Raw genomic sequence first — 27552 nt, forward strand, 5'->3', positions numbered from 1 at the left:
TTCCATTTCCAAAATGACCCATTACTGCTGCCAGCTTGCTTCTCTCCCCAGTTGCCGGTCAGTAGTGCTCAGCTCAGGCAGCGCTGAGCAGCTGGGAGGAGAGCAGCATTTTAAAAACAAGAGGTTCCTGTTTGCCCAAAACTCTGAAGCAGATCTTTAAAATACAGAAGAGCAGAAGCCATGCTGGCCAGGTGAAGAGCAAGAAGAATCTCTCACTGCTAAGAAATCACTAGGCAAGCCTTGTGAGAGGACCTTAAGGCACATGAGGTACTAAGGCTAATCCTTTAGTGGAGGAGGTCCTCTTTCTTTTCTCCTTTCCGAAAAGTCTGCTAAGGGTTTTCATGCTCTGAATCTGCAACTTTCCTGAGTTTAATGACATCTGAGAGCTAGCAGCATGATTCCAAGAGCAAGAGCTTAAGGAAAACTCCATATTTTGCCAGGCCTATGCTAAAACACAAGAGCTGCATGCAGAGCTGTTGCTGGAAAGAATGACTGTTCATACTGCATCACATAATTCCCTTCTAGAGGCTGGCTGTGATGTTAAACTGCAAGGCTCAAAGAGGTGAGAAAGGATGCTGTGGGGATTAGTCATTAAGAGCAGTACCAGGGAGAATGGTGACTGCTAAGACAGTGCCCTGCCTACTGGTTCTGTAAAATCAGGACTGTCTAATAACACAGCCTTGCTGAGAACATGCCATTCCTCTGATTTCTCCACACTGTCTACTACAGCTGGATTCTCAAGTTGAAGAAAGTTAATGAAATATGTCAATTTTGATGCCTGGAGAGACTCATGTGCCTGATGAATACACCTGCTGTTGACTCAGAGAAGCTGAATTATGCTATTTATGGCTCTCCCAAGCTGACTTCACAATCTTGGCCTGTCAATCAACTAGGAGCCCTTCATGTGTCTCACAAACTGAAGGGACCCAAATAAGTTATATCTAGGGCATAAAGCCTTGCAGAAGGATCTTTCTTCTGCCTTATGTTAGGAGATCAGACATTGAAAAAGCCAAAAGTTTTGAAAGAGGGCTACAATCTGATCTTGCCAGGGGTTGTCTTGAGCTGGATGAATTCCCCAGGCAGAAAGGCAGCTACAAAGTCTATGGCTTTTAACAAATCTCAAACTCCTTCCTCTTCATTTTTATCCTAAGTAGTGCATGCTAGCCCAGAGCAACAACTTGAATCCATATATGGATGAGTATTCAAAGGGACAGGCAATACCCAGCTGTGCAGGCTGTCTGACTGCAGAGCTCATAGGCCCAGCATCACATCCCCAGCACGGATTTGCAGAATGCACTGGGTTGGCAGTCACATCCAACTTTTGTTTTCAATAAAGTTCCCCCTCTCTGCATTCATAACAACTCAATTGGAAATTAACAATGAAGGCGAATCACTAGGAAGGGATGGGCAGTTATTGCAAATGGGCACTAAGAAGTACAGTGATTTCATCTGGGTAAATGGCTTTTTCATCTGTCTTGACTTTGTAAAAGAAAATTACTAGATTAGGAAGAAACATGATGATGTTTATTTCATCTTATAATTTATTTTTCTTTTGTCTTAGTCACACAGCAGATAGCAGTAGAAGATTAGTTTACAATGCATTTCAGTACCCCTCAGATAACACAATTCTAAACTCTTTACTTCTCTACACCTGTCAACACAACTCAAGTTTATTAGAAGCTCTTTGAATTTCTTGTTACTGTCACAGTGAGGCCTGCATATACTTAAATTGTTACTTTTTATTTTGCAAGACTAAGCACAAAGTAAGCAACAGCTCCTGCCACAAACCTCAAATTAGTTGCTACCATCTTCTTCCCCAGCTCAGAATCAGAGACCTAATCCATGAGCAAATTGCTTCCTGCCTCTCCAGTGCGTGCATGCCAGAACAGACACCTAAATTCTTGCCCTGACATGCTGCTTTAGCCATGAGGCCAGCTTGTGCAGTAGGCTTCATTTCTGATCTGTACAGGAAGAAGTATCAGGAGGATGACCTCCTCTCAGCTTATTTGTGGCATATCTGCAAATCTCGTTATAGAAAATAGAAAAGTCTGCTGGTACAGATTTGAGTACCTTGAATTTATGGCTTAGCTGTCAAAATAACTGAAGCACACCTGTGAAAGCTGGGAATACTTTCACTTCTTTTGTAACAGCCAGTCAGGAAATGAAAATGGCTTCATTAACCTAACAGTTAAAAGAAAGAAGCCAAACTGAGTTAGCATCATGATTTTCATCTTCAAACTGACTCAAAATTTACCTTATACTTAAAAGTCCAAAATGTCTCCCCCCTTGCCTCCTTCTGCATTGGAATTACAGAAAACCAATTCTAGCCAGTTTTCAAAAGGGGCAGACAATGCATGGAATGCTCCAGCTGAAATCACAGTGGTGTAGCCATTGGGTAGCCCTCCAGAAGGTGCCGTGCACTTCACAGACACTATTTTGCATCCTGAACTGTGGTCAGAACCTTCTCATTCGAGCCCTGACTCATGTGTCTTGTTGACACTGCCAAAGCCCAGAACTTGCATTTAGACATTTCTAGCTGGATCCTGATGTCTGACTTCTTGCTCCCAGCATGATTGGGCTTAATAATGAGAGCAAGCACCAGACTAGGCACCTGCGTTCACTTTTGCTGAGCACTTGAATCTCATTATAGGTCGTGGAGAAAGAGATGTTAAATCAGTCTGAAAAGCATCTGATCAAATATCCCTGGAGTTTTCCTTTATGAAATGTACATGTGGTTCCAAAGAACATTTTCCTTATGTAGTGAATTTTGAAAGTTGAGGTTTGGCTTACCCAGATGGTTTAGAAGCAGTGCACTTAGTAACATAGGACCTTAAGCAAGACTTTTAGGGTCCAATTTTTAAAGCATTTGGTCTTCTAAAAATAACAATAAAAGCCCAAAGGCCAACTGCGATTTTTGAAGTCTCCTGATTTACATGGAAATGAATGTGATTTTTAAGATTTAGGTCTTTGAGACTTGATTGAAACCCAATGGGAGTCATGATATTGGCTGGGGTTCGTTGTGTGCTAGACGCTTTCTCCTTTTTGAGCTTCATTTTCTCATCTATAAAAGAAGAATAATTAGTCTGCCTTTCATCCACCTTGGGATCTTTTGTCTGTTTTGGCTGTGATCCCATAAGAAACATTTGGGACAAAGAATGACTTAAATATATGCCAAATGACCTATTGAACCAGAGGGAGTAGGGTGTCTAAAACACAAAAGTCAGGCTATCCATTAAATGCTCACAGAAATAAGATGACCTTCAGAAAAATCATCAATTTTTAAATCAGCAATGGAAAAAGTGAAGATCAACTCAAAAACTTTAATGGAAATGAACATTATTTCTCTTATTTTGGCAGCTGCTGCATCTGATGTTATTGCATTTCATTAGCAGGATTACAGATATCATTTCAGATGTGTAACATAATAAAAGAAAAGGCAGCAAATCTATTGAGATGTAGCTTGAAGCAGAACTGGCCCTCTCTGCTCTCTGGGATATTGTTCCCAGCTGAGATTTACAGGGCTCTAACAGTGCATCACAAATGACATCCTATGTAAACAATCTGAGAACAAATGTGAGATGCTATATAAATGCCTCATTAAGAAAAGGAAATTTCATAGCTAAATTCTTTGCTTTTCTTGCTTTTGCAGCAGATTTAATTGACAGATCTAAATGAGAAACAACAAAATTTGTTTACCAGAATTGCCTATTATTATTTACAATGGGTCTTGTATTAGTGCCTATGGCTCAACCGAGAAAAGAATAGTGCAAGACCCTATAGAGGTAAACCAGGCCCTAGAGAATATTTAGTCTCATGTAAAATGAAGAATTAAAGCATACTGAACTGTTAATAGAAGATGCCAATGTAATTTTGTTTTTTAAACACCTTCTACGTCAATTTAAACTTGTGTATTACTATTTTTTTGTCTGAAGAACAGGTAGACTTCCAGCAGCAACTTGGTGTTTACCACCAGACTCATGTGGGTTTAATGTTCATTCAAGGAACTCAAGATACTAAAAGCCCCAGTAGGTCTTCATGATTGTGAAAAGGATCTCATACCCATTAATAAGACTGATGCCTGTTGGTTACGGCATGGTCGAGATCATTTCAGGCCTTTAAACGTGCTCTGCATCTGTACCAGGATTTTCATAGGAGTCCCTGTGCTTTTGGACACCAAAGTTGGGCAGGTGGCTTTACAGAAGGATCCAATGGTTTCTCCTATGAGGAACTGCATGAATTGGGTCTGCATGAAATGTCCCAGGAACTTCTTATGAAAGAGACAAAACAGGCTCTAGACAACAGAAAGGAAGAGAATCTCCCATGCCAGAATGAGAGGAGCTTACCTCCTTCTTGGAAAGCTCTGGGAGAGAAAAAAATGACAAGGCCCATGGTGTCACCTCTGCTAGGCAGGTTAGAGAAGAGGCAACAGCTTTAGCTGCTAAGTTCAGACTTTCCACCAGGTCTTCTCTGCCTTATGGCTTCACTGACTGTGCTTTTGCAGTCCTCAGCTTCCATAGGGCCAAGAGGAGGTATTGCATAAAAGGTATCTGCAATTCTGGGGGTAGGGTCAGGTAAGCAGAATAAAAGCAAGGAAGGCTGTTCAGACCTGAATGTGAAGGATGTCACTCTGTGATGGTGACTTGTTTTGCATTTGTTTTCATGTGCACTCTTTCTCATATTTGTAGCCTGTTTGTTTATTTTTCTGTTTTGGCATGGGGCGAAAATAAACTCTAGGAACAATCAAAATTAGAAATCTTTCAAGCAAAACTTGGTATTTGACACTGTTTGAAGTTAATGAAAGCAATGCATCAAAGACAAGAAGTTGAACAAATGATTCACAATAAAAATAATGTAGTAGAGGGGAGTTCCACCTCTTTCTAAATTGTCTCCAAATTGCAGTGATATTGAATATATTTGCTGGAAATGATTCACCATAGAAATAATTGATGTGTGAGTTAAACTGGATCTGCAGCTCATTCACAAGCTGTGCTCATGTGAAATGTGGGCTTGTCTTGCCCACTGCCTGGCTCTCATTGCTGCTAATGGATGTTTGTGCTTTTGTGCATGTACCTCTGTATTCCAGTTTAGCATTTAGTTATGTCCAGTCCCCCCAGGCATGCTCCACCAACTGACATTAGATTGAAACTACTTCCTATGCTCAACAATTAGTCTCAAAGTTTTCAATAAGGAACCTAAACACCTCGTCTCCTGCCTGGGGAAAATAAAGGGATACAGCCATCTCTTGATCCTGCAAAAGACTCGGGAAAGAGAAGCTACCCAATGTTGCACCTACTACCTTCGCTTTCTCATTTTAATCTCTTGTTTTGATATTTGAAAACAAGCAAACATACACGTATAGATGGGGTCTCTGAAAGTGTGGAAAGCTTAGTGGTATATAGCTAAGACAGGATAGGGACTTCTCTGGAATATGCTCATCTTTAGCAGAACAAGCTAGTTTTTCCTGAGATAACCCCAGTATCCACTAGGTTGCTGCATTCCCATGTAGAAGGCTGCTAACAAGTTGTTTAATTTGACCATTGCCAAAAACTCTCTTAATTTACACTGAGATGACAGCATGGCAGCTCCTTGGTTGAAGGAACATTTCTGATCTCTTCGAAAAAACACAAAAAACACTGAGGTTTTGAAGATCTGCCATAAAACTTCAATTTCAAACCAAGTAACTGTGTAAGTCCAAACACATTGGAATCACTACCGGCTATATGCCTTGATATAAGGCAAGTTTTGAATGTGGCAATCTATAGCCACATTTCCTGTGTCATCTGAACAAGATTTACCACATAAAGGTACAGGTATTGGAGCCCAGGGGAAAGGTGGCCATTTCTATAAATACTTTGCTCCATTTTGGTTATAGATAAACTTTTTAATTATTTAGCATACACCTCGGGAAGTCTTAACTTTTCCTTCACCTCTTTTATTATTGCTTTTGTGATGGCATATATCGGATGTAGATTTAAGGCTGCAATCTAGACACTATTCTGTTTAATGCACATTTATATTCTGACTTGGTTTTTTGGGTAATATGGCTCATACTTTTGATTTCCTGTCAAAATGAATATAGAAGGTACAATGTTTTCCAATCAAGATTTCCAGCTCAGAAAGCTAAGTCATGCCTAGCGTCAGTTAACAAGACTCGATTTTCTTCTTTAGGCAGGCAAACATAACTTCATAGCCTGGCAACCAGAAGTTACCAAAACTTCAAAGAAAAGAAAGTTTATAATCTAAATTATTTCATAAATGTGGTTAGAAAGAAAATCTGGAGATAGAAAAAGTAAAAAGAGAACTGTACATGGAAAATCAGAGGCTGGAAAAGAACCAATAAGCCAGTCGTGAATCACAATACTAGGGTTTTTTTCTATGTTTGAAATATATAATCTCACATTCTCCATAAACAACTCTGAATTCTGAAACAAAAGCCATGTTTCTACAGCATCAAAAATATTTGTGGCAACTTTCAACTACTTCTGCCTGCAAATAAGCAGGCCAGCTCCAAAAATTGTTACTGAATGGCACAGAAGTAGAACAAAGAGAAGGTTATGCCAGTGATTTATTTGCTTCGTTCAACATATATTGCTCTGGTTTAAATACATACTAAAGGGAAGGCAGTATTTTTTTATATTCTACCATTAGAGTGCAAGTTTTTGTTCACAAACAGTCTAGATGAGTTGTGGCTATAACATTTACAGAGGAAAAGCAGTAGAAGTGTTCAAAGGCCATTAAGTGTTTGCCATATAGATTGGGATGAAATCTCATCCTTCAAGTACAAGAATGAACATATTCACCTATCGCTGTCACCATAATCAAGTCCCTCATCGGCCATGTCCCTGTAAGTGTGGAAAAGAAGTTTTAAGCATGTTACACTTCTTTCTACATGGCTGCCTCATGGATGATGCGCAGACAGCCTTCCTGGGTTCATCTCCTACTGGGAGAGCTTGGGATGGTGTGTCCTGTGCTCTCCATGTGGTCCAGAGCATCATTCACAGCATGCACAGGAGGTGACCTAGAATCAACCAGGTTTGCTGTTTATTTAGGGAAAATTATTTGTCAGAGCTGAGATGGGAAAAGCAGTTTCTCAAACCCTGTGGCAGTGTTTCTGAGACCCTGAAGCCTTTGCTCAACCTAAGTAAGGTGGTGGGATGGGAGAATTAAACCAGCCCAAATAATTTCTCCCAGGAAGGACATGGGAACATGAGTAAGCCTCTGGCTCTCATGTTTGACCTGCTGCCAAATCAGGGCAGATCTGTGCTGCCTTTTCTTTGTTGCTTGTGGGGAAACTACAGTTTAGACCTGTTATTACTGGGGATTAATTTTCAATGTGGTGAATTTACCAATGAATCTATGAAAAGTTAATTTGCACTAAGGCAGAAATCATGTCAGTTCAAATGTGTTCAGTTAACTGTTGGTGGCACTGGTATGGCCATTAGATAGAAAATCCACATTGCTATTGGGGTTAGTGAGAGAATGCATCCTGATTAGATTAGAGGCTGGAGAGATTGCTGTCCCCTGGACAGTCAAATACTAAAAGAAAATCATGCTTCATTAGCATGTTTTATTAGCTAATTGACTAAGGAACTCTTTTAATGAAACACAGCTAGAACCTGTGGTAGGACTCTCCTCTGCCCAGTACTCCTGTGATGGAGGCACAAATGAGCTTTTGAGCCATCTTTGCTGTATCAGCTCAGATTGTTGGAGCACTGGGTACTTTCTGATGCTGGAACGTAAACCAGCAGAGCCCCTAGCCCGAAGACAGAGCAGGGTATAACAGTGACCTTGCCAGTTCTCTGCTCTGCCCCTCGTGCTGCTACCTAAATGTGCCCAGCAGCTGTGCTGACTGTGGCAGTATCTAAACTAGAGCTTTCTGAAGTGAGAAAGCAATGACCTGTGTTATCAGTGTCCTGAAACACAGCCTATCTGTAACACTGCAAGGCACAGCACTGTTTGTTCTTTCAGAACCTGGCACAGGCTGAGCATGAGCTAAAGTTTTGAAAGAAGCAACATTTTAAAACCGGCCTTTACATCTTACTACTTGTGTTTTCTGAGACCATGACGATGGTCAGATACTTGTGTTTAAATGTTCTGCTTTGCTGCCTCCGAATCCCTTGGCTGGGTTAGGTACTGCCACACCATTAAAGGTATTTGAACAGTTAAAGATTCAGGATAGACAGCAACTGATTTCATAAACCACCAAACATTAAATTGCATTTTTAAAAATCCCATGATAGAATATGGAAAGCCAGATAAGAGAAGGAAGGATATTTTTAGTCCCCGAAACACATATTTAGTTTGGCAAATGTATGCTCCTTAACATGCAGTTTCTTGTGTTTGGGTCATTCTTTGTATGAAGGTTTCACTGACAGACTTCACATTTAGGAAGAGAATCCTTCTCGAGTTCTCACAACCCCCTCAACAGTTATATTTGTTACCCTTTCCAAACTTGTAGATGCAGGAGAATCAAAGACAAAGATAACTCCCAGAATACAAATCCTCATTCAGCATAAATTACACACACCTCTCTTAATTGGGGTTGGCATTTCAGAGCCCAAACACAACTGTCTACAAATACAAAGCAGACTCCGTGCTATTTTAGTGCACGGATCACAGGACACAGTCCTCCCTGGGAGTCCCTGGTGAAAAGAATAGCCAAACCCATTACACAGAGTCCGGCTTCACTGACCAACCTGACCACCATCCCCCCGCCCCGCAGCGACAATGCACTACTCTGTGTGTCGCAAAGGCAGGAAAGACAGCACGCAGCCCAAGCTGTGGGGAGCCAGGCCGGCTGCTGTGCCCTGCAGCACCTGATGCCCTCAGCACCTTCTCACCTTCTTGCGCTGATTAAGGGCAGTCCCTTATGGGAATGATGCCTCAAGCTCCAGGCTTGTTGGAATATCTGTTTTCTTGTTTTTCTGTATCCTGCTCTGTGGTTGTTACTAATGAAATGAAAGGTGAGCCTCATTCCCTTTGCCTTCCCTTCCTTTGCCCACGCACATTCATTTAAATGCAAATCCACATAGAAAGATTAAAATTAATTATACTTTCTGCAGCAGGCTACAAAGAAAATTGAAATGCACATGGCTGGATTTTTCTTTTTCTCTCCCCCCCCCCCCCCCTTTTTTTTTTCCTTGGAAGTAGGAAGGATAAACAATATAGTAAAAATAATAAAATACAGATCTAAATGTTGCATTCTTGCTTGCTTTTAGTTTCTGATGCTTTTTGCTTGTCTGAATTTCCACAGTTGCTTTCAGTGTCAAGCTGTTTCAGAAGGAAAATTGAAAACTTAATCTGGTAGTGACACAAATTGACCTCTAAATGACAAATAATATTCTGTTTACCACTAATAAAAATTGATCTTCATTAGGAAAAAAACTGCTGACTCTTAAGAAACTTTTCCATTATTGTCCAATCAGAATATAGCTAAAATCTGATATATTTTCTTTTACATGGGGGGAAAAAAAAAGGCTGGGGGGGAGGGGAAGTAGTATTCTATTCTTCAAGTTATTCAGGCATTTATAGAAGTTTTTTCCAATGAAAATGTAATCAGGTGAATTTGTGACTGAAGGTGCAGAGCATTGTCTCACAAGCCTGAATTCCACATCTGGGCACAGTCACAGCAGATTAACTGCTCCCAGGAACTAACTTATGGACAGGGCTATCCTTTTTGCCAGATCCTGGGCAAGAAAATAAAAATTCTGATACTTTTTAAGATAAATGACTGGAAGCACTATATGCAATATAATACTCTTTGCTATAGAGATGATAGTTATGCTCTGAAAAACCTTCTGGATCAGGCTTTTGTGGTGCTTCAGTGGAGATGCCAGGGTGACAGTACCTGACTTTATGGAGGAAAAATGGATGCTTCCAGATTTTAAGCATTTAAGGTCAATGGGAACAATCAAATAAACAGCTAAAAAGGAAGCATTTAGCCAGACACTTTGTCAGGCTGAGGCTTACTAGCTTAGCAGTCTGAGGGAAGTGTATGCTGGTCTGCACCTTGGCCAGACCCTGTCCTTAGCATTGCTGGTCTTAGCCAATACCTGGAGACATCTGTTCAGCCAACTCACTGCTTGCTCTCCTGGTGCAAGCAGTATGGTTGTAGCTAGATGCATACGTGTATTACAAAACCCAGAAGAAAGAAATGGATGCTTATGATCAAATAGCTCCTTTTTCAAATTCCACGTGACATTAAGAAAGTAGTTATTTTTGTCCCCATAGCAACTGGAGGTCAAGGTGCCTTTGTAAAACACGTGGCCAGAGGTCTTCCCTGGAAACCTTACACATTAAACAAATCAGAGAAAATGCTCAGAGAAAAAAAGCTGACAAAGAAAATGGATTTATCCCTGGGTATGGAGACATTTAAAACATCATCCATTTCTGTACCCTGATGAGATTTTACTGAACAGGGCACACTGGATCTGCTCCTTCCACTGGCTTCTGATAAAAACATGAATCTAGTTCAAGACCTTCCTACAGTTCTTTAAATATTCTTAATTAATATACATTAAATATAAATTAATATATGTTAACTATAGCACATCATAGGTCCATCTACAAAAAAACCCAAAAAACAGTCTAGCTAAATGATCCTGGATCCAGCAAGTACCTGCCTGTCCTGGATTTAGCTGGAATAGAGTTATTTTCTTCCCAGTAGCTGGCACAGTGCTGAGTGTTAGCTTTAGTCTGAGAACAATACTGATAACACGTTGATGTTTTAGTTGTTGCTAAGTAATGCTTACCGTGATCAAGGACTTTTCAATCTTTCATTCTTTGCCAGGGGGGAGGGGCACAGAAAGCCAGGAGGGAGCAGAGACAGGACTCCTGACCCAAACTAGCCAAAGGTGTATTCCATACCACAGCACATCATGCCCAGTATATAAACTGGGGGAGTTACCCGGAAGGGACTGCTTGGGTTGGGCTGAGTATCGGTCAGCAGGTGGTGAGCAATTGCATCGTGCATCGCTTGGGTTTTCTGAATTCTCATTTCTCTTTTTTTGTAGCTGCCTATTATTATTATTATCAGTATGGTTATCGTTGGTATTATTTCTACTATCACTATATTTTACTTAATTTCAATTATTAAACTGTTCTTATCTCAACCTGTGGGTTTTACATTCTTCCAAATTCTTCTCCTCTCCCCTATCCTTCCTGGCAAAGTGGGAGAAGCGGAAGGAAGTGAGCAAGTGGCTGCATGGTCCTTAGTTGCCAGCTGGCTTTAAACCATGACACTTCCGAAGGCCAGCCCTGTGCCCTAAAGGCTTAGCAAGAGCTGGAAGCAGCACACAGTTGGTGGACCTGCAAGCACACCTGGGCTCAGGAGCTCAGTATGGTGCCAGGCCAGTACAGCTGGGCAGTAGCTGAAGGAGGCCTGGCTAGAGCCGGTGTCTCAGCACTACAGCTGTGAAAAAAGAGACCCAGGTGATTGTGCTGGCATTTAGTGGGTCAAAGCAGCAAAACATCTCTAGGTCTGTGGCCAAAAAGGGCCTTTCAAGCGGGGCCTTGCTTGCCCCAGGCTTACTGCTGCAATTTTTCAAGTGGGCCAGCTGTTCAGATTGCAGTATTCAGCGGCTGTCATTTATTGCAGTGAAGGCAAAAATAGTAAGTAATAGCTTCAGATACTTTCCCTCTTCGTCTTATGGCCCAACTTAGTTTTACTGTGGTTTCTTAAGTGTGCTTTGTTTACTGCCATCATGCTCAGGAATCACTTAAGTGAAATGATAGCACAATAAATCTCACAGCCTTTTCTTCCAAATAAAAGCAGAAAGCAACAGCTTCAAGCCATTTCAGCATCCCACTTTCCTGTAGTCAGCTCAGTGAAGCAAGGGTATGCAAACTTCAGTCCAGCAGGGCTACAACTATAAGCATGGCAATATCTCTATCCCCATTTTCTCAGAGGCTTTTCTGTCCAAAGACACGATCCCCACACATACTGATACGTGAATCTTTCCCAGCAACCTCTTCTTAATGCTACATAGATAACAAAACTAACGTCTGATTAAAGTGTTGGAATGCATTTCAGCCGTGCTCAGTTCACAGAACCAAATGCTGTTATGTTTCTCAGCTAGTGTGTAACATTTTGTGAAGATATAAGGAGTACTGGTGCCGCAGTGGTCCCCAGGATTGTCCATATTTCTGCAAATTTAAATTTTAAAACTAAAAAAAAAGAAAGTTTACAATTTAAACTTGAAAACAAATTTAAACTTGCTACTGCTGATTGATTATAGTTATTTCGTTGTTCATATGATCCTATTCATATCACAGAGGGTATTGCTTGTAATTACTTAAGGCTGTTTGTCATTACAGATGCGTGGGTGCTGAACTACAACGAGAAGCAAACAATTTCACTGATAGCAAAATTAGCTGATCATGGAAAGTCAATCTGCTAATTATCTCCAAATTGTGTCTGTCAACTCTGTTTTGCAATTCTTATGCTCCTTACTCCCCAGCAGAATAGCTTTTGCAGGGTCATGTTCTAAGGAACACACTGAATTTCCCAGCAAGAAAGGTCTTCATCATGTTATACCTTTGCTGTCATACAGGTTCAAGTAACTTCATAAATACTTTGTGACAAATAGGCATTTGTGTAATTTGCCACAGAACAAGCAGTACACTAAAGAATTTTTATGGAAGGCTCTTTCTGAAACTTGATAAGTTTCAGAAATTATCAAATTCCTTCAATTTCATAACTATTGGAAGGTATCTAGTATTTAGATTCCTTAGTTGTTAACTTTTCAAAACCTCTTGTGATATTTAAGTAGTGGAGCACACATGAAGCTCAGTTTGAATCATGCGGATAGACAGTACCTTTGGATACTTTAGAACTGAATATGGGCTTTTAAAACTGCCCTCAGGTCCTGTGATCGACAGCCTATTCATTTATTGAAATTCTTGTATAAATGCAGTGAAAAAACAAACTGTGTGAGCAGTGAGACCAATAGAACTTGGGGTTTTGTGCGTCTTTGCATAGTGGTATTGGCAGCTGGGCACAGGACTGAGACTGTCATTGTAGCAAGCATTTGTATGGTTATTTAATAGCACTGCATCTCCTTTTTATATCCAGTATCAATAGATGATTTCATACTTGAGTATGGTCAAATTAAAGGTGGCTGTCAGTTTTTATATATCCTGTCAGTTTGCTTATGTTTTAATTTTTGTTTTAAATAGTGGCAGATACAACAAATGACCCATGCAAAATCAACTACTTTTCCTCATGTCCATTTTTTAAAACAGATTATTAAAAGTGAATATTGAGTCACTTTCCAAGAAAATACTCTCCTGTGTTGAAAAATTACAATGCTTTAAAGGTAATAGCATTAAAGTATTTTAAGATTTTTGAAGTAAATGCATGGAGTTTTTCCACAAAGTTGGAACAGATTTCTGACAGAGAAGGTGGAATAAGGTAAAAGGTTTAAGACTTATCATGAATTGCTTACACTTCTGGACTAACGAAGCCTGTACACATGGAATAAACATTGTCTGAACCATAACAGTATGAACCATAGAATTGTAGAACAGTTTGGTTTGGAATGGATGTTCAAAGATCATCTAGGCTGCCCCCCCTGCCATGGGCAGGGACATCTTTCACTAGATCAGGTTGCTCAGTGAAGAAGAATGATGTTGATGTCACTTAAAATCAAGGCATTTGTGAGGAATGGGCAAAGCTTTCAGGTGCCTATGAGCATGAAGTTGAGGGGTGACCGTATTAAAAGACCAAGACAAACATCAAGAGAAGGAAAAGTCAGGAGGGTAGAAATAATCAAATAGGAGATGGAAAACCAGGATGACATTTCAATAGCTGTCCAAACACACTGCAAAGAAAGGAACCGAAGCTGTTCTACACAAACTCAGAAACCTAAGAAATGTGATGGAGGACCCACAATATTGGCTAAATATCAGAGGATATAATAATGGCTAAATAGAGCTGTTGTTTGAACCATGATGTTTGTTTGAACCATTATTTTATGGTCAAGTCTATATCTGCTTTTTCAAGTCCAAACTGGTCTGTGATATAAGTGGGCTGAAATGTTATTTTTGCAACTTTTTCGAAGTGTGAAATACATAGCCAAAACTGTAACCCTGCTTAAGGGAACTGAACAGTTCTGCTGATCACAAGGACTATACAGGGACTGTGATCTACTTAATACCATGTGGCTGAGCTCTGATGCACTATCGTAATGTCAGAAAGTAAATAATAACACATGCCTGATCTTAGATGCAACAAGATAAACTTCAGTCACCCATGCTCTTGTACTGCCTGTAGGAAGCACCAATGGAAAGCGTTAATAAGAATAAACTGGAAAGTAAACCATACTAAAAAAAAAAATTAAAAATCTGGAAAATAGAAATGCTCCAGCTTTAGATTGGAAGTGAGGGGAGCTTTGCCAGGTGTACGAGTGCAGACAGGCCTTGGAGTGCTGCACACAACTGCATCTGTGCCTCTATCTTTAGTGAGTACTTGTTTACTCTATCTGGGAGCATGCACTCTCCACATGCACTTCTATACTCTTGCTAATGGCAGGTTAAGCTAATCTGCCAGTTGCTGCCTCTAGGTATCCAAGAGAGCCACCAACCCCTTGTTCCGACAGGTAGTAGCAAGAATTAATACAGGTGATAATCAGTTACTTAGCTTCTTTTCACTATTAAAAGAGAGCTCTTTTTCTATAGGAATGACATGAATATGTTTTTACCAGATTCCAGGCTGGAATGGCTTCCCGCATTGCCAAATGGAAATCCAGAGCTATCCTAGTGAGAGCTCTGGAGAATCTGCATGGAAAACACTCAGTCACACATAGAAGGCAGAAAAATGCTGACAAGTGGGGCCACAGTCCCCTTGGCTGACTGTTATCAAGTGGTGAGCAGGAAAATCTTTGATGCTTAGGAATGTGGGGGGTTTCCTCTCTATGAAACAAGTCTCATCAGGCTGATGAGTCTCCGAGATCCAAGAAATAAAGTGAGGTCACATTTCTTTCCAGAAAGCAACATCATTTTTTGCAGGAACCCAGACAGCTAAGACTTGGGAAGAGCCTTGCTAAAGTCTGCTGCCCTAAAGACTGAAAATGAGAAACTTTCATGTTCAGACTAAACTCAACATGCTTACAAAAAGAAATGCATTTGGACTTTGTCCCCTACTCCATTTGCATATTATTTCCATTTGATGTTAGCTAGTGTCCACCCACCAATAACAAGAGCTGGGAAGGACTATCCCAACAGCTAATTCCAGGTCCCTCCAGCAAAATACACACAGCACCCAAAGGGTGGTCTGGAAACCAGAGAGACACAGTGGTGTGATAAGAAGGTCACTGCAGCCAAGCAGCAGCAAAGGCACAGTTCCATCAGTCTAAATCTTTGAGTACGCTTGAACATAATGGTGTACTGAGGCTAAAGGACTGGAAATGTGTGATGATGTGCTGAAAAGCACAACCTCTGTTTGTCCTTGTGAAGATTATGAGCCATACCTAAAAGCACATTGCCACAGGATCAGGTAAATTGGCTTTTATTGAAACATACTGTAATATGGGGAGGGGAGACCTAAGGAGAAGATTCCAATTTAACACAAGTACATTGCGTTTCAGGCTTCCAAATAACTATTGATATCTGCTGTCCTGGAGCAAATCATATCTTCCTTGACCAGTCAGACAGCTGCTCTTTCTCTATCTTCCTTTTGTTATCCTTAATAGCCATGGATTGTTGTAATACCTTGGAAAAAAATGTTTGTGATTTATTTGATGGATATCTTGCCTCCTGCCATTAGCCCTGGTTCATGGGTTCATCTAGCACCTGTTTCTGCCTACAAAACTGAGACCAAGTGCTTCTGAGAGTGTGCTGGGTGCCACTGCACGTTGGGTGCAGTGCACATTGTGTACAGCTCCCTTTCTCCTCCAGCTGGCAGCTGGTGGGGTCAACAATCTCTCCTCATCATCCAAAATACAGTTAAGGTAGAAGCAACATCTGGAGTTCATCTGGACCAGGCTCCTGCTCAGAGCAGGGCCAGCTTTCCAGACCAATAAGATTTCATGGGGTCTTCCCCAGCTGAAGCTTGGCTATCTGCAGGGAAGTAGATCTCACAGCTTCTCAGGCAAATGTTCCCATGTTTGATCACAATCATTGTGAAGAATTTTTTTCCATTTGTTTAAGATATAGAAATACTGATATACAGGAATAGTAACAATTGTAAAACAGGTCTAAAGGAAACCATGGCTGTTTTTGACCAATTTCACCCAGACTTTGAATTGAAAAGACAAAGCAAATCTCTTTCAGGCTATCAACTGTCCTAAGGTGTATCAAAGGAAATAAAGAAAATGCGGTAGAAATGGCTGGGGGTGGTGATGGTACTACTAAGACTGACACATTTATTACAGAGTTTTGGCAAATACACTAATAAATAGGGTCGTCTTTATACTTCCCAGTGGTGCGCACACATCCCCATTTTTTGTGTGCTGATGGAGCATTCAGCATTGAGGTTGGCCCTTCCAACACTCAAGTGGGGAGAGGGGTTTTCTATTCCAGTAAGTGTATTGTGTGCTCCTCCTAGCTCTCTTGTATTCTCCTTGTATAGCTGAGACTAAAAGAGAGGATTTGTTTTAACCTCACATTTGTAGCAATCACCTGAAAAGAATGCTAGTAGAAATTTAGACCCTCCTCCATGAATTTAACAGCCATGCTTTGTGATTTTAACAGGTCCCCAGTGGTACCCTTCCCGTGTTGGCCTGCAACTAGAACGCAGTAAGTATTCATATGGTTGAATATGGCCACCTAATGCATTACTAATCCTCTCACAAGTTCTCCTCCTAACAGTATTGGTCTCTCTCTATGTGTTATTTGGTGAATTGTTAGCACTTTTTCATTAATTGATATCAATGATTAACTTATTAGCTTTCTCATTAATAATGGAATCTGATGGTTTTTATAACCACTGAGTAAAAATGCTTCAGGATATAGTATATGATCAAATAATGAAGACAAGGCAGTTTTACAACCATTTACTCACTTCCCTCACTCACTGCATTATCCCTTTTAATACTTGCTCACAACCTCATCAGAAGATGCAACTGGCAGTGTTGTCAGTACACTATTTCTTGGTGGACATGGCAGTGGGACGTGAAGCTTCCATGGGCTGTGTGGCTTTTGTTCTGTGAGGGCTCAGCACCTGGTGGAGTTTAGCACCCTCACTTACTTGAACAGCCTTCAAACATATGTTGAAAGGGAGACACAATACATAAAGTGTCAGTTGGGGGTTCCCAATATCCAGCTCAATGGCATTGCTGTTTTATGTCTTTGCCTGCACACTCTGGGTCCATCATGACTGGAAGCAAATGCCTCAGAGTACTGTGAAAAGCAATGTAATGCTCAGATATATATACATGGTTTGCCTAGGTCAGTCTGCTTACAAAAGAAATCATGGATTGTGGTCTTTTGCCCAAGAAGTTGCATTCATCATGATGGTGCCACCTATTGTAAAATAGCTTGAGAATGCAAATGCTTCAGCAAAAGATACCACTGAGAGAGACACTGCATAACATTGACTTTCCCATTAGTCTTGCAAGACAGAACAAAAAGTGCTCTATGAAATTGTCTGTGTGATTGCATGGCATGTTTCTAATGGCCTAGATTAACAGAGATAGCACCATAACAATTGCTATGCATTGCTGCCAAATGTCATGTCAGCCTAATGCTTTTGTTAAAATGAGAGCAGACTAACTCCAATAGAAATGTTACAAGTTGCTAACCTGGAGAATAAGTATTAAGTCACTAAAATAAATCAGAAAACAAGGTGGGCCTACGCCTTGACCATTACAGGGCAGCCTATATGTTATGTTCAGCCTCTGAGAGAATGCCTGTTGTTCCTGACATCTCCTCCTTCCTTTTTGTCATTATAGATGGGCCCTATTTGAAGGATTCTATTAGCATTCAAAGCCTTGCCGTTTCCTCCATCATTACACTGTATTTTACAGACCTGGGTCAGCAGGTCGGTTGGACCACAGTAAGTATGTACTTGTAGCAATCAACATGATACATCTTAATGTGTAATGTGTTTTAGCATCAAATTACTCCAACTTCTTCAGCCTGTCCTTCCCTATGTCAAATGGTGTAAATACTTTATCAGTAGTCAAACCAGAATTAAATGGACAGTGAGCCAAGTTATCAGTGTGCTAACTCTGACATCCAATTAAAAATTAGAAGGTGGACATAGCAATATTGCTGAGGAAAGAAAAAAATAAAATGCAAAGTAGTTTTAGCTTATCTAGGGTTTATATGCCTGTGCAGGACTTGTAGCCAAATACATTAATGTGGTGCAAGGCTCCTCAGCTTTGAAGTGGAAATATTTTAAAAACAAAAAACGGATTTCTGGTAACCCTGTTACTAACGCAGGAAAATTATTGAATGGGAATGTCTTACTGTTTGATTACCTGAAGCATAGTTTTGAGAGAGTGGTGAGGCCAAGGATTCCAGGCAGAAGATGCCCAGCCAGGCTCAGGAGTCACAGAAATTTTGAATCTCTTTGTAAAACAAAAGCATTTGCCATGAGCAACCATGTCTGTCTGGTTTAGTTCTGCTCTCAGTTTGACTTCAGTTATTTTACAGTTAAGCAGGTGTTGGAAGGTCAGGCTGGTGGGAGAGAGGCAACATGTTCCACTCAAATAAGGTTGTGGGGAACTCTAACCTTACAGGCTCATCTGTGCAAGGAGGAAATGAAAGATTCATCTTTCACAGCCCAAAGACAAGACAGCAGAAGGGTTTGAAAGGCCAGTGAAGGAATGGGAGATGAAGAGACCTTTCCAACATTCTGCAACAGGCATAAGTGGTGGAGCTGAAAGTAGTCTCACTACTAATCTAACCTAGGTTTTGCTGTAGTGTGCATGTACTGTATTGGTTGGAGTAACACACAGCCCACATCTGTATATTGAGTAATGAGATTCCCAATTTCTGCAGTGAGAAACATAAGTAAGACAGAACTACAGGTTATGTAAGCCATTAAAGCCATTCATAGCAATGGAAAATAAACCATCAACTGCTTGGAATTCCTTTAGATCCTTGCAAGTGAGTTTTTACTAACTGGCATCATGGCTGTAAGCCAAATTATTAGATTGTTCCCTCAGGCAGCCCACAGATCCCACCCTGCTCACATGCGGGGACGACGAGGCCCACTGCCCTTCCTTAGCTATGCCTTTACGGGTGGAGCTTGTGAGTGTCAGGTCTTTAAGCACCTTGCAGACGATATTACCAGTTCTCTCCAGTAGGTCACTATGGGCTAGGAAACATTACTACAAGATTCTTAGAATGGACATGCTATTTTTACAGCTCCTTTTCTGTTAAACAGTAGACTCAAGGTGGATGTTACTGCTAGCGCTGCCCTTGACTTTGGCAAGAGTCAGCTTCTGAATCAGCACTGTAAGGTCACAGATCCATCTCACCTCCTCAAGCTCACGTGTCAGGAAGCAGATAGCCCTTAGCAGCACAAACTTGGCAAGTTTTAGCCCTTGTGAACAAGTACATGACCTGTATCTATCTTTCCTGGTTCTAACAACAGGACCCTAACCCCCAGGTAGTGACAAGCAGTTTATTTCAGTAGAGTTAGAGCAGTTCACACTGTGTGACCTGCTCGTTTCAGTAGAGGTCTGTGAGTTTACCAAGGCTGAGGCTTTATCCCAGTGATTCCCATGCTGATTAATGGTCTACTGGGGCCATACTGGTTATTGCTAGCTGGGGCCTTGTTTCCCCCCCCAACCCATCTCACCACCTTTCAACCATGAAATTTCCTTGCAAAGCAAAATTGTGAGTAGTACAGCCTCTTGTTTTCTACAATTATGCAATCTGCAAGAACCTTATTTATTCTCTTCTTTCCTAGTGGTTTATGTAGCCTAAGACAATAACATAACTAAAGCTTAATATCCCATTATAAATAGTGCAGTTATGACTATGTGTTGATACTGCAGGAGTTGGCATTTTTTTATGATTTCATTTGTGTATACGGAAAGTTGACTCCATGAGTTTCCGAATATTCATCTTATACTATTCTGTTCTGTATTCAAAATTATCCTCATTCTCAGTGGGAGAAATCTTCCTAGCTATGTCATTTAAAAAGTCAAGAGATTTTTATGATAGTTAGTCTATAGCAATAAAGTTCACAGAACATTTTATTTTAACAATAGCAATTAAGAATGCATTTGTACACAGGATGTATGGTTTTACTCTCATTTTTACTGTGCTTAGAGCTCCCATTTTTCCATTCCCCTTGATGCTTTATCAGATTCATGCACATGGTGAGGGATTCTTCTGATTTAAAGGGTTGACATTTAAATAAGGGAGGCACAGAATAAAAATATTCTTATCTCATCAGCAAAATGATAGCTGAGGCACAAAGGGCCACATTCAGATCCGAACTCCAAAAACAGGCACATAGAAAGACACGGCGATAGGCTAATGCTCCAGAGGTTGATGCATTAGGCATGATCTGTCTAGAGGAAAACTAAGCATAGAGGTGGGTCTTATACGGCTTTGTCACATCACTGGAGATCACACTTGAGATCAAGAACGCTAAGACCTCTGAGACTGGTTGACCAGATTTCAACAAAAAGAGGCTGGGTTGCTCTGAGAGAGGATGAGGAGAAACTGGGGTGAGGGATTTACAGTTCTCCTCCACTGGAGCAATTACTTGTCAATCTCTTGAGTAGAAGACCCTTTCCTAGGATGATGTGGGTATAAATCTAACCTCATCTGGCTCTTTTAGAAGAAAGGACACCCTCATGGCTCATTTCCAAAAAGAAATTCAGGGGCAAAACAGAAACGTTTTCTTAGCATCATGGATTTTGTTAGAACTTCCTCTCTACTCTGCCTTCTTTTTTATAAAACAAATATTACCTGAAACACATAATTTACTTTTGCACAAGATTTACCAATTACTTCACCCAACCTGGAGGGGAGAGTTGAGGTTTGCTGAATGATGCTGCAGAGATACTAATGAAAGCTGAGTTTACAGATCTTTTCTATATACCTTTTGTAAAGACTGTACCCCCAGGAGTGTTTGAATTTCCCACCACTGGAGTCATGGGTTTTACTTTTAATCTCTGTCCAATTTTGGGCCTAAGCATATTTGACAGAGACATATTCTTTTCACATATTGCAACCTGGCATGTGACTTTTTGAAAACATGGCTGGCTTTTTACTGCTAAGAATGTGTACTGCTGCTGTAGTCCAAAGGAAAAAGAAAAAAATTTTTCCTGATCAATTTCAGACTTCTACTAACGCTTTCCTCGTTTGAGCAGCGGTTGCACTTTCTGATTTATCAGTTTCTGTTGTCTACTTGCTACCCGGGCAGGCTACCAGAAGGATCAAAATAGAACTGAGGAAACAGCATAGAACAGTGAAAAATATATTTTATCTCCAAGTCTGTGAATTTCATAAGATTAACTCTGAAACACAGTACTTCAGTAAATATTTTTTGTAACTATGATTTAAAATTAGAGATCGCTTAAACACCTTTGACTCCTGAGAGCCTTAATATACTGAGGCTGGCAGCAGAACTTCTCCATTTCAAAGCTTCTGCTCGATTTAGAAATCTAAAGACTAATATTTATTTAAACCCAAGAACATCTTTGAAATCTGAAAATCCATGCTTTCACTAATGAGTCTGTTCCCTTCTGGATGGCAAAGCAAAATTATCATAGAATCATAGAATGGTTTGGGTTGGAAAGGACCTTAAGATCACCTGGTTCCAACCCCCCTGCCATGGGCAGGGACGCCTCACACTAAACCGTGTCACCCAAGACTATCCAACCTGGCCTTGAACACTGCCAGGGATGGAGCATTTACAACTTCTTTGGGCAACCTGTTCCAGTGCCTCACCACCCTCACAGTAAAAAACTTCTTCCTTATATCTAACTTGAACTTCCCCTGTTTCAATTTGAACCTGTTACCCCTTGTCCTATTGCTACAGTCCCTGATGAAGGTTCCCTCTCTGGCATCCTTGTAGGCCCCCTTCAGATACTGAATTAGACATTGTGGAAAATGAGCAAGCCAAGAGATCTATGTTTGAAGCTTTGCAGTTATGTATAGCAGGTGTACACAGTGGGCAAGTGCATGCTGTACTGAATAATGAGGTGCACCTCTTCTCTTGGGGGAAGTCAGTGTCTGGGTCAATATGGTTCTCTCCTCTCACCTTACTGGCGCACAAGTACCAGTTTTCTTCTGTCCTGTGGGTGTGGGTGGGTGGTGAATAGGGAAGGAACAAATTTGTTCTGACTGTGGCTGGCAGAGCTCACTTAGCTGGTCCTGCAAATGTGGAACAATCCCATGAAGTCAGTGGGATGAGTGTGATATAAAGCAGTTAATGAGTATTGATGGGTTTGAAAAAGAGGCAGCAAACTGCTGCAGATTGATTTTCTCCACATTCTCTATTTTGAGGTCGGCTTTAAGCTTTCCATGGGGAACAACTTGAGATGTTTCCCCTAATTTGGGAAGGGAAGAAGAGACTTCAGTAACATGCCGATAAGATGTAGAAGTACAGACAATTATAATAAAAAAAAAGACAGGATCTGAGAAATTTGAAGGAGTAGGAGGGCTGGGAGTCCCAGAAAACTAGTGGGCCAGTGTGAAGAAGATAAATGTAAGAAAACTCATATGGTCATTGCTTAGGAAGAAATTTGAGATTGAGGTAAGAGAGAAAGCTGAGGATCTGTAGGATGTGACAGTGGAGAATGTCACTGAATATATTTCTCAGTGGATACATATTAGAGCTTGCATTCAAACACAGTTAGCTGTGGGACAGGACCCTACAAACTAAATTACACTTTCAGGGAATTGTGGGTACATGAAAAACTTAGCAGCAGTGCCAAATAAACAGAATGTGTGATTCTGTGTAGATCTGTAGCTGGCTAAAGAACAACACAGTGTCAGAGAGAGAGAAATCCCCAAGTGGCTTTTCATTGCTAAACCTTCTGGATCAATACATAATTTGATAATAGAAGATGATCTCCAGGAAAAAAAGAAGTCACTATTTCCTCTACAGCACCTTTCCCAACTACAATTAATTGTAATGCAAAATACCTCCATTTTACAGCTAACAGCTTATACTTGGCAGAGGTTTCTGCTTGAACACACAGTAAGTGTTGCTCTACCTTGGTACAGCTGGCCAAGTCTTGAGCTGATGCCAGTCAAATGCTATGAACTTTCAAAACGTTGTAACCTTTCACAAAGGCAAGCTACACATGCAAGATGGGTCTTACTATTCATTTGATGAAGTCTAATAATTTTCAACCTTCAGAGTTATCAGGACAGAGCAGCTTGCATTTGCCTGATTTCTTGCCATGGTTTTACTTGTTTGTGCCTTTCCTTGGGCCACATGTACTTTTGGCTCTTCGTTACTGCCCAGTGGCAGCATGAAGTCAACTGATAAGGGAAGAGGAGAACTGTGAAACTGCCCAGCTGGCAATTGTGATTCCTCAGATGCTGTTTATAATAAGGAAAACAGTGTTGCAATAATTTCTCTTGGCCTCAGCAACAAATACCATGAGCTCACAATGGACCATGCCAGTGTGTCCTTTTTTCAGGCGCCAAAGAGAGTTAGCGAGCTACTAGGAAAATTGACTCTGACGGGTGAATATTTTAGTTGCTGTTGAACACAGTACAGGCTGAAGAACCTATGCATAGGTGTTTATAGTAATACCCTTGAGTTTTTACCAATTCAACTGCAAAAAGAAGGTAGAGGGCATTCAGTAAGCATAAAGAGAAAAAGCTGCTTCTTTCAGTTATACACAACTTTATGCTTAAACCTTTCCTGCTACTTAAGAAACAAAGAGCTACTTTATGTAAGGTGCTGGTAAGTATAGACCCTTTCCTATTTATATTTGGAGTACAGAGGTTGACAATTTGTCGATCTACAAATATTTGAGAAGTTTTAGTCCCTTTAGAATGTATAAGTCTGTCAAAATTATTTTGTATAGGAAATTTTTGCCTAATCCCGTATTGGGGTTAAGGAGAGCACAAAGAGGAGAGTGAACCAGTGTTTGGGAGAGTGAACCAGAGATTGAACCAGTGTTTAAGAGGACCAGGTACCACTTTGTTATTCTTTGCCTAGCTTGTCTGGTGACCTTGACAAGTCACCGAATTTCTCAGCATTTCAGTTTCCAGATGTGCATCAAGAAAACAATAGTATTTTCCTCTTTGCAAATTGCTTTGAGGCTTCTAGATGAAATGCATTGTGGAAGAGCTGCTTGAGGTTATTAGTAATTGCCAGGTGTCAAAAAGAACTATTTCATTTAGGTATCTACATAGCAGATGATAAATATAAATTTTAAAATGATACACATTATGTGACAGATTTCAAAATGCTGTCAAAGCCCTGCAGATATTTGGCAGCAAATCTGAACTCACACTGGTGTTTGGTTACAAACAGAACTTAAGTGCTTTGCATACATAACATGCATAATATGTGTATGAGAAGAGCATTAATTAATTTGCAGTGATTTTCCATTTTGAATAAGAAACATGAAAAGGCTTGTGCTCTCAGGGAAGAATCTTGACCAGAGTATGAAGTGTTCTGATGCTAAACCAGTGGTTTCAGGCAACTCAGTCTTAGAAGAGGCAGGAAGAGGAAGCTGGGTTTTCACCTCCCTTTCCCCCAGAGGGAGCACAGCCCTGGATCAGGGACAAACAGCATCCATCACTATTCAATCCCCACCTCCTGAAGCTGGCCTGAGCCAGCTGCAATTTCCTTATACAATCCTATAGCAAATCCATCTCTATCTCTGTCTATTTGCAGTAAATATTGAGCTGCAGCCTGAAATACTCTGCAAAAAGGGAAGTTTCAGGTCCCCCTTCGTGCACTATTTAAGTTTTTTAGAATGAATTAGCCAGTTCCATGAAAGCTGGAACAAAAATCAATGAATATTCAAGCAGCCCCTAAGAATTGTACTATCTGATGCAGAACAGCTGCTGTTGTTGCAGATTTTTGCAAACATGAAAATACAAAATTTAAAGAGGTGAAAATTTAAGAGATGATGCTAAAATTATGCCATTATCATCTTCTAGGTAACTATACGGGCTTTAATGAGGTAGCAAAGCATATGAAATAGAAATTATTCCGGAAATTAATAATGCTTCTTAATGATCATTAGCTAAGAGTACTTAGGGCTGGGATTGTAAAGGGAGTCTATGGTAGTTAGATGCAAAGTTTACTATGATTTGGAGACTTGAGGGCATTCAACTGCCTGTTTCTCTTGGGTTTCACAGAAATCCCAGCTGTGCTGCATACATTCACACATAGTAATTGGCTGTCTGATATCAGTCATCCTCCTCTTTATGCGGTACCTACTGCTCAGTCTGACCCTGGCTCAGAACTGAAACTAGTGCTTTTGTGTCACATTTATCAGCAAAATGGAGCTCTGTCCAGTAGATAATTTATATACTGCAGCTGTTTTTCCAAAGTTACCCAGCACACGCTCATGCTATTTTGTATCTCTCACTGTGTTGAGAGCTTCAGGCAATGACCCAAAGTCATTGTCCTGGCTGCAGGTATCATCTTCATACCACGCCCTCCACTTCCCCAGCTTGAACCCAGACATCCTGTTGGCAGTGGAATAGAAAACATCACGATCAGCACCGATGAACTGGGAAACTGACCCTACATGGTATGGAAAGAGCTGCAGGAGGGGATGAGTATGGAAAAGGCTGTATGGCCTTTCCTCAGCTCTGCTCTGCAGCTTGTCATAAGCGAGATAATGTGAGATTATGCCAAAAGGCAACATGATACAAGGTAGGGTGTGTTGTGTGATATTACTGAAAGGGTATGTTGTAAACATTACAGAGAGTAATTAGCTGATGCCCTCATGTGAAGATTGTTAATCCATGGATCATTCATTTATAAAGATTCTGCTGGACTTTTTTTCAGACTCCCTCCAATCCAACCCCTCTGTTTATAGCTTCCTTTTATCCTTTTCCGCCTTTTTCCAAACAGTACACATGATACTATTAACTCACTTCAAAACTCTTTCCATTCCCTGTAGCAGACATGTTGGGATGGTCCCAGGCACTATGTCAGCCAGAAAATTCACCTCACTTTCCCTTTTATAATTTTAAAGAGCTCCTTTCACCTCTGCTGCATTCATATCTCCCTAAATATACACCCTGACACATAAGGTCTGGAATTGTAATTCCTGACCTGGTTACTCAGTTCAGCAAGGTGTTATTGGCATGATCATTTGAACAGAGATCATAGAATCGCAGAATGGTTTGGGGTGGAAGGGACCTTAAAGCTCATCTAGTTCCAAACCCCTGCCATGGGCAGCGACACCATCCACTAGACCAGGTTGCTCAAAGGCCCATCGAACTGGCCTTGAACACAGATAATAGAAGCATGTACAGTCTGGCTTATGAAAGATGAGATGCCTTGCTGGTTTGCGAATTGGCTATCCTGTATTGTTTTCCCATTTGTCTCATCATCTCTTGAATCATGGAGACTCCTACCTTATCTCTCTTCTGACACATTACAGGTCTCACTTCTGTTGTATATGTAGTAGATGTTTCCAGCTTACGTATTACTGAATCAGTATCAGGGCCTGATAATTGAAACAGTTAAAGAAGCTTGAGTTTAGCACCCTGTATGGAGCTCATGCCTGGGAGAGGTTTGATTCAACAACAGTCCTTTATGCCACTGAGAAAAAGAGATATATAGCCTATATAATGTCAGACACTGGTAAGGAGAGAAAGAAGGTAAGACAACTGGACATTACACAAGATATAAAATAGAGTGTACAGATGTGGGATTGTGTGACAATCTTCTGTTTTCTTTCTTCAGGGAGTTAATGATGAGCTCAGCAGTTAAATTCTGTTGAGCTTTGTGTACTGTAATGGAGATGTAAAGCTCCTTCAGGAAATGATCTTTGTTTTTACTAGGGACTATCATATTTGGCTGCACCAAATACATCAAAATACTCTAGGCAGGCCCACAAGATGATAAAGAAAAAGTAATTTTCTTCTAAATACTGGATTTATTTTTTTTTTTAATTTCTACAGAAGAAAAATGCTCTGTTTTAAATAACCACTTTTTTTCCTTTACAAAATTATATTTCTTTTTTCCGCAAACTACAAGGTACAATATTATTATTTTCAGGGTTTTGTTTAAAATTTTCTTATCATTTTTTCAAGATATGTCAGCAGGAACTAGTATCTTAGTAATTTTGTAGGGTTTTTGAGCATCTGTAAAAATGATGGGTTGAACTGATCCTTAACACATCTAATAACTCCCTAAGCCCAGCAATTAGTCAGCTATAGAATGAATATGAAGATACTAGGTGTGCTGAATTGCATACATTCATTAAGAATCAATAGGAAAAGAATGGTGCCTGCCTTTGTCAACAGTTAGAACTGATTGTAATTTTGTGTTAATTTAAGGGTACTTTCCCTTCCACCTACTTGAACTCATGGTATTTTTAACAGAATTTCTCTGCCTACCCTACTGGAACTCACTTTTCATTTCTAATGAATTTAAAATCAGTGGGCCAGAGAAGGAGAGCGGAGGTTACAGCATGGGAGATGCAATAGAAG

The 27552-nt window shown here is 40.5% G+C and overlaps 1 protein-coding gene across 1 annotated transcript in view; it reads left to right on the forward strand.

Annotated features, from left to right (window-relative positions):
- Window positions 1–27552, forward strand: part of TECRL (trans-2,3-enoyl-CoA reductase like) — a 65210-nt gene that overhangs the window by 19762 nt on the left and 17896 nt on the right. The window contains exons 3-4 of the mRNA XM_030491943.1: window positions 16690–16734; window positions 17889–17992. Coding sequence (XP_030347803.1) covers window positions 16690–16734; window positions 17889–17992 — 149 coding nt within the window. The remainder of the gene's footprint in view (window positions 1–16689; window positions 16735–17888; window positions 17993–27552) is intronic.

Source organism: Strigops habroptila, chromosome 7, assembly GCF_004027225.2.
Source record: "Strigops habroptila isolate Jane chromosome 7, bStrHab1.2.pri, whole genome shotgun sequence".
Lineage (NCBI taxonomy): Eukaryota > Metazoa > Chordata > Aves > Psittaciformes > Psittacidae > Strigops > Strigops habroptila.